The sequence below is a fragment of the Mus pahari genome, unplaced genomic scaffold (genome assembly GCF_900095145.1).
Source record: "Mus pahari unplaced genomic scaffold, PAHARI_EIJ_v1.1 scaffold_13981_1, whole genome shotgun sequence".
NCBI lineage: Eukaryota > Metazoa > Chordata > Mammalia > Rodentia > Muridae > Mus > Mus pahari.
The window spans coordinates 1-8,543 of NW_018392838.1; the positions used below are offsets into that span (position 1 = coordinate 1).

The 8,543-nt window shown below is 43.4% G+C and overlaps 1 protein-coding gene across 1 annotated transcript; it reads left to right on the top strand.

Annotated features, from left to right (window-relative positions):
* Positions 1 to 4,950: 4,950 nt before the first annotated feature.
* On the top strand, positions 4,951 to 8,173 carry LOC110315202 (BPI fold-containing family A member 2-like; the record flags this gene model as incomplete). The annotated part of the gene is made up of 4 exons (XM_021189318.1): positions 4,951 to 5,036; positions 6,108 to 6,237; positions 7,171 to 7,236; positions 8,021 to 8,173. Coding segments are annotated over 4 exons (435 nt in total), but the record flags the coding sequence as incomplete, so codon positions are not given.
* Between the last annotated feature and the right edge of the window lie 370 nt (positions 8,174 to 8,543).

An 8,543-nucleotide genomic window follows, 5' to 3' on the forward strand; every position in this document is an offset into this window, starting at 1 on the left:
GGCTGTGACTTACAGAGGAGGTCCTGAGGATCATTTACATCCTGGTTGCTGAAGACACTGTAGAGCTGAGGACATATCTGAGAGGCAGAGAGTAGGTGGGAGAAGGAGGAGGGGAGGGAGAAAGAAAACAGATGAGACTTTTCTGACAATATACTGCCCATNCTCCCATGACAGAGGGGTTCATTTCCAGGACNCCAGAACAGTTAACCTTAGCAATATAAAGCTGTGGAATTGTAGCAATCTGAATCAGAGCTTTAACAGGCTACTGAGAACCCAGCACCTATGAAGGTCAGAAGTTCAGAATCTGGAAAGCTCACATCCAGAACCCTACCGTCACTCTTAAAAACCCTGAACTGTTAGACTTTGGAACATTAAGCTCCTCAGAAGGCTAAAGCCTTTGGGCAGGGGTGAGATTCCAAGTTCCTGACAGGTTCTCATTCACAGATGCTTAAGCACGGTCATTACAATAACAGTGTGTTAAGAGAAAACATTGACTTAAAGGGTACATGTTTTGCATTGATGCCAAAGAGCTCAAGGTCTCATCTGTGATTGCTGAGTCCTCTCTGTGCTGCCCAGATACTGAGGAAGAGGAGGAGCATGCAGACCTCCCAAATTGAAATCTGCACCTCACAGGAAAGGGAATCTTGAGTATATAGCTACACCTACAGATACCTCTCCTGCCCCCATCAGGCCTATCTCTGGGTGCCAAGAGCTGGGAACTTACTTGGGATATCANCAGCGTGGACACTGCCTCTTTTACGGAGCTAGATACAGCGTTCAGAAATCCAGTGATAATGGGGCTTTGTCTGGAAATGATAAAGGGGTTTGCAAAGCTTAGTTAAGAAATAAGTATGAGCCAGAGAGTCCTCTGCAGGTTAGTACCCTGCTCTACAAGCTTAGTCCAGCTTGTCAGGATGACAGGATGAGCCATCTCTGAGCATCTCAGCATCTCATGCCTAAGTAGCTGCCTCCTCGGTGCCTCAGTGCTCAACAGAGTCCTGATGCAGCATCAGTCCCTCAGCCTCTATTTGCAGAGCACCAGGCTGAGAACAGCCACTGGGCAAAAAACATTAAGACTTTAACTTCCTTCATAAACAAGTCTCACTGAGGTGGCCCCCTTCCAACTCTCATCCAGCTGTCACCTCCTGNGTGAGTGTGCACTAACAGGAGGGTTTGCTCTCCTAGTGTCCTGCTAAGTGTGATGATCTGGATAGGACTTCCCATTTTCCATGTGTTTACTGATGGACCAAATACTTTTCTGCCTGTTTTTTACCTCAGGATATGTTTTAGGAGACAGAACGATTTCGTTTTATTGTGTTGTTGCTGCTGCTGCTGCTGCTGTTCACCAAGTCATTGTCTAGGTCTCAGAACACTGCCTGCCTGAACATAGCAGACTTTTGACTAGAATGATGGAACACTGTGGGCAAGAAGATAATTCAGTCTANAACTGAAAATTCTGAACTGATAATTTATTCCTTATAAGCATGAAGACCTGAGTTTCATCTCTAGTGCCCATACGAAAAGGGAAGGGAAATTCAGGTGAAGTGTAAAGATTTGTAATCTCTNGATATAGAGATTTAGACTTGCTCTAGACTTGGATGGGTAGACTCTGCAGCCAGCTTAGACTACTTTAGTGAGTCCCGGACACTGACACGTATGCCTGTGTTCCCACACACNAAGCCCCATCCCCCAACACAAACTAAGCAAAGAAAATGTCCAATTAAATATACAGTGTGATATCAGATATGCTGTCACCTACTTTGGTCCCAGCCCTCAGGAGATCCCTTTCCCAAGTAGATCTCTGAGACTGACGCTAACAAGGGCTGTACAATTAGACCCTGTCTCACAATATGGATGCACACTGTTCCATCAGAGACAAGTACTCTGAAGTTTAAGAGTATATTCTTACTAAAAAAGAGAAAGCGTCTAGCAAAGAGCTTGAAAGATGGAAAGGTACATTCAGTTGGAGTAAGGACAAAGGTGTTTTATGTAATCAGAGCATCCATGAAAAGGTTCTGTGGTAGGAAAAAGCCTGGCTGAGGCACAGAAAAATAGGCAATGTGTTTAACTGAGGGGTGAGTGCAGAGCTCTATCATGAGAGTCTACATGACCATGAGGCTTCAGGCTCAGTGGAGAAGCATTAGTGTCCTGGTTGAGGTTGGCAGGGCAGTGTCTGCAGGACCTGAGGCCTTTAGATTTGCATGTCAAACCTGTGGTCCTCTCTTTGATTTGAGATCAGATTTTTGATAGAGGGGAGATGAGTGGCCTTAGGATGGGTTGTCAAGACTGGGAACAGAATCTATCCCTCTATTCCTAAGGCTCCCCAGCCCCAGTCCTTGACTTGTAGGCCATGTTTCCTCTCCCAGACACTGGTAGCATCACCTCNCCCACCCTGCCCCTGAGCCAAACCTGCTTTATTAAACATACAATTAAAGAGGCCGATGTTGAGGATCACCAGGGCTCATTGAGGGAAATGACAGGATTAGGATGTCAAGATCCCACGGACCCATCTTGGTAACTCAAGAAGAGACATATGCTAGCATGACAAAAACATACATTCACAGCCTGCGAAGTGGAGTCTATGCCAGAAAATTGCCTCAGCCTCCCACAGATGGGAATAAACTACTTCTCTAAACAAGTTGGAGGTGTGTTTCCACAGAACTCTTCATATTTCTTCATCCATAAAATCTTCGGACACAATTATCTGTCAAAGCACACCAAAGAATGAAGCCAATATTAAGAACATGGATTAAGTGCATCATTTTAGGACCTGGATCCAGCAAAAGCCAAAGCCAGGTATAACCTGTGAGTTTTCACCTCAAATTCTAGTTCTCTTTCCCCTCTTTGGTTTATTTATTTAAAACATGGGATATAAATTTCTCTCCCTCGGCCCACAACCACTCTTACTTATGCATTTATTCTTTATCTGCCTCTGGCCCAATGGTGGCATGTAGGGCACACAGCCTCACTGTAATCATGACTGATGTTAAGGTGAGAATATGAATCATTCAGCCAACCTTCTGCCTCCATAAGGAAGAAGCAATCTGCCATGACAGCAGTGTCCATGAACATTTCCCTTATTGTTAGTGTTGCTGGAATTGTCTGCCCTGAGAAATAATAGCCTTGAGGGGGGCATTAAAATATGTCATCTGGGAAGCTGGTTTGAGAGACACCATTGTTGCCTCCTCACAGCATCTCTCACAGAGGCTCACTCTGCCCCAAGGGTGACAATTAGGGCTCTCAGATACAGGGCAACTGCATAGGAAGGGTAGTCAGGTGATCCGAGAGCCACAATTCTACCCTACTTATTGCATAACTACAAGTTGGTGGCTTTCCCTCTCTGAGACATCAAATGATGAATGGACTAACATAGATACACTAGCAGCCTTCCCAGCACATTCTCCTATTCATCCAATCTGAGTCTCCTTTCCAGCCCAGAGTGAATAAACCACTTCTTGGCAGTCTCAGCTTCCACAGCTGAGGACCTCAGTCTTTGCAGGAGTATCTCTCCATTCATCACTGTCTCTCAAACATTCTGGGCAATCATTGTGTTGGAATATCTTGGCTAACCTTAAGTGTTTTCTTTGGATTCTCCAAAGATTGTCCTGGAGCCAGAACTTGCTCCTCATCCTGTGACCACAATATAAGGCCATTGTCACCCAAGCAGTCCAGGAGATCGTGCAGAGAAAGAAGGATTTTGTGTGCATGCATTCTTCCCCAAACCAGTGAGTAGGGGCTCCCCCAGTGTGACCGCCATATGAGGGTCTTGAGGAGACTTTGGAGCAAGAAGCACAGAGAAGGTGCCATTTGTTTTGTTATTGACTGTAACAGCTTTGAAGACATAGATGACACTGCGTTAGAATAAAAACAGCCTAGATTCACGTGGATTCTGTTGACTGTTCAGATATTAGTCATCAATGACTTGTCTTAGTATGTAGAGAAAGGCTTCCTACTGGAGTCTAGTTTCATCAGTGGCCCAAGCCATACCTATTCCTTGGGAAAGTATTGTCACAAGCGTGGTTGGTGGGTCCAGGCAGTGAAAGCTTCAAAATAGTCCCGGGGGAAGGATCTGAAACTGACTTCACTGAAGCAAGAAAACAAATTTGGCAATGCAAAGAGAAAATACATTTCCAACAGAGAGGCCGCAAGTGCAAAATACCTGAGTATAAATAGCACAGGCTGGAGTCAGCTTGGCCTTCCAAGTCCACCCTTAGGCCTTGGCAGTTACTCTAAAGTTTCTCTGCCTTCCCATCTTGGCTATTCATCTCAAGGACAAGTCATTTTTTTCCTTCAGGTATAATTGTATGTATTTATGTCTATTGTTTTTAAATCGCTACTTAAAGTAGTAGGTTTGCTGAGGCATTTTCCAACATCCTTAGTTCTTTGCCCTCTCCCTCCGCTGCTGTCCATCCCCACCCCTAAAAATTGCTAATCCCTACCTCCTTCCTTTGACTTTCATGTCATATGCATTTCTTGCTTTTCATGTTCCCTCTTCTTTTTCATTAAGATCACTTCTTGTCCTTTTGGCTTGACTCTTTACTGCAAACCAATGTACACATGCAGATATACAGAAATGAAATTTAAATCTCATTGCACTGATAGAAAAGGGGGAGTATTTTGCCTTTCTGAATCTGGATAATTTTGCTAAACATGATGACTTCCAATCCCATCCATTTCCTGAAATGTCATAATTTCATTTTTCTTATGGCTGAATAAAATTCCATTGTGCACTTGGCCTCATTTTTTTTTAATCCACTCCTGAGGGTGGACATCTCTGCTGCCTCCATTTCTTACCTATTGTGAAGAGAAACACATCTGTCTTGTAGGAAGGTTAAGGATGAGAGTGACAGGCAATTATTGTAGGTTCTTGTTTCCTCTCCTTCCTCCCATGACCATCCAGGAGTCAGGATTGAAGATGTTCCAGCTTTGGGTGCTTGTTGTCTTATGCAGCCTGCTCAGTGGAACCTCAACATCTGTTCTTGGTAATAATGTCAGTAACCTGAATAATTTGGACAATCTGAATTCTACCTCTGAAGGTGAGTCAATAAAGACACCATCAGCTAGCTAGCTCCAGAGTAATCCTAATAAATGCTATACCTGTTCTAGGAGACATAGGGTAAGTGAGAAACAGCTCTAATAGGAACACGAATGCTCTCTGTTCGTGCTGCCTTCAAACCCTGTCACTGTTAACCAGCTTTCAAAGAAGAAGGAGCCATCCTCTGATTCCATAGCGAGGGAACTGAAGCAGAGAGAAAGGTGTATCAGATTCAAGGCTACCTACGGAGTCATAGGATGAGGTGTAGCTATCTAAGCCATGCCAGCTAAGGTGGACTTGTCTACATCATTTTAATTAGTAGATCCTGTCTGTCACAGAGCCAATTTGCATTTCTGTAATTACATCGATTGGAGTATAAGTGTTTTTAATACTTTATTTTTATGTCTCTGTGTATATTTCTGTGTATAGGTCTATGTGTGTGTCCCCAGAACCTGCAAGTGGGTGTCAATTCCCCAGGATTAACAGATGGTTGTGAGACAGCCAATAAATTGCCTGGAACTGAGCTCTAGTTAAAGCAAGCATTCTTAACTTCTAAAACACCTTTTCAGTCTCATCACTGAATTAAGAACATAAACACAGCATTTTCATACTTGAATAGTTTCCTTACTAAAACAGTTCACACACACACACACACACACACACAAACACACGTGTGTGTGTGTGTATGTGTGTGTGTGTATGTATGTATATATATATATACATATATATATGAAGGGAGAGAGATGAGAGAAATGTGTGTGTGTGTGTGTGTGTGTGTGTGAGAGAGAGAGAGAGAGAGAGAGAGAGAGAGAGAGAGAGAGAGAGAGAGAGAGAGAGTCTGAAAATAGTGCATGGACATGGACCCAGTTGTTGTGGACATAGTTCTTAAACTTAGGATTCTCAGACTCCTCATCAGTGCAGTGGAGACAGTGGCAATCCTGCCTCTCCTTGTGTCGTTGCAAACTGAATGGCACAGAATAAGGAAACTGACTGCTCTGAAACCAAGCAGTTAGGAGTCTGTTTTCTAGTGGTGCAAGGCACTGACTGATGATTTTTTTTGTTTTTTTAACAGAAGTCCTAAAGAACCTGAATTCAGATTTTCAGTTGCTTCAAGATCAGCCATTAGACATTAGAAATGCACTAGGAGCAGTGAATATACCCCTGGAAATTTACCTTTCCTATCCACATTGGAGTAATATAAAGTGAGTTGGTGCTGCTTTGCTCCCAGAAAAGGAACTCCTCCTCTGGGGAGTTCAGTTTAATGTCAAAGATAGATGAGTGAGCCTCTCCTTCCACCGCAGGCCTGAGGAATTCTGAGACAAGGCTCACCGGAGCTTAAGTAAGTCTGAGACAGGGATGCAGTGCCAGTGTGGACAGTTCATGCATTTGGGTTCCTACAGCCTGATTTCTTTTTTTTTATTAGATATTTTCTTCATTTACATTTCAAATGCTATCCTGAAAGTCCCCTATACCATCCCCGCCCCCCCCCCCGCCATGTTCCCCAACCCACTCACTCCCACTTCCTGGCCCTGGGATTCCCCTGTACTGGGGCATATAATCTTTGCAAGATCAAGGGCCTCTCCTCCCAATCTTCTGCTACATATACAGCTAGAGACACACGCTCTGGGGGTACTGGTTAGTTCATATTGTTGTTCCTCCTATAGGGTTGCAGACCCCTTCAGCTCCTTGGGTACTTTCTCTAGCTCCTTCATTGGGGGCCCTGCCACAGTCTGATTTCAAGCTCAATGTTAAAGCAACATTTGTCCTCATCTCCACCTGCCTTTGGTACATAAACTCCTTCTCCAAGAATAATACATTACCTTTTGAAATATAGCCAGTATTAAAAGACTAAGGAACAGAAAGCTGGAATCTACATCCCCTACTCTTAGGCAATGGCTTCACAGAGTTTTGAGTCAAACAGTCCTGGGTTCAAGTTCTGGCTCTGTAGCTTATTGTTTCCCCCCTCCCACTGCACCTGAGAATGTAGAGTCTTACAGTTTTGAATAGGATCCTATGAGGACAAAAGTGTGATGAAGAGAGGCACAAATGCTGCAAGGAAGAAGGACAAAAGGGTACTTGTGGGTTTGGGGCAGGTTTCAATTCAACAAACTCAGAATTCTGGACTTTCGTTTTAGGTTGTCTTCCATGCTCAAAGCCATTGAGCTGAGGCTGCTCCTCATTTCGAAAGCCTCTATGTCTATGTGAGTATGTGTCACTTGGATTTAGGGGGTGAAGTGAGATCTGGCCACTTTGAATTAAGCATTTAATTTCCAGCTACTGTGTGGTCTCTGGCCTCAGTTTCCCAATCTATAAAAGAGGAGACCCTCTGAAGACTACTAATATTTAAAGAATTCTTATTATAATTGGGCTACACATATTGGATAAGTAAGTATATAATTTTAATGTTTTTACTTTAAAAGAGAGAAAGGAAAATGATAGGCAAGATCCTGTATAAAAGAATCCCTAGAGACTGAGGGTGTCATTATAAAGAACATTTGGTCATCATGTGTGTGTGACCTTGACTTCCATCACTAACACTGGGGTCTGTGGGGGAGTTGTATAAATTCAATGCATTTATGAAGTCATGAACTGTGACATGCAGGAGTAGTTACTTAACCTAACTATGACCATTCGTCTTGGTTCAGAGAACAGTGTGATTTCCCATGTCTCACTATTGCAATGATTACATTGATAGAATCAGGTAAAATACTTTCAATGAATGCCCACAGATAATTTGTGTTAGAAAATGCTAGCGATTGTTTTCAGTATTAGTCTTAGGCTAAGTAAAATCTTGCATGTGCTAAACATGCATGGCTCAAGGAGTCTAATACAAAGGTGCAAATTTTGTAGAGTGTATATCCCAGGTTGATATTATCTACAGGATGTTGGCATTGCCCACAAACACCCTGCATTGTGTCCACACAAATAGATGACCAGTGCAAAGCTTTCTAGACCTGTGTCTGGTGTGACTCTTGTTTTCTGCAGGCCTTCCATTAGCTCCACGTTCAACATCTCTGCTTTCCTGGACTTCATATACTCACTCAATACTCTAACTGGTGCCCAGACTGGCATTCATTTTCTGGCTATAAGAAAATGCTTGATTAATATAGACAAAATCTTCACATCCTTGTTGACCAGGTAAGGCATATCTATCCCAGCAGAGGTGAGCTCTCAGTGAGGGTTTAGGAGACTTAAGCAGCATGGTAGAATTCACAGACTAGCCTCAAGAATCAGCTCTGTCGGTCTGCAGCTTCATCTTCAGAGGCTACAGTTTGCTCATTTGTGCACTTGAACAGGAGAGATCACTACGCATCAGCATCTGGGATGGACACATGAGAAAATACACACTTTGAGCTGAGAGCCTAGGACATACTAAGGGCTTGAATACCATAAGATGCACACTGATTCTAGGGACTGTTTCTGTCCATTGCTGAGGCAGGAGAATGGATCTCTCCATCCATAATCATGCATTTAACTTCGGTGCCTTTCAGCTGTGTCAATGTGCCTG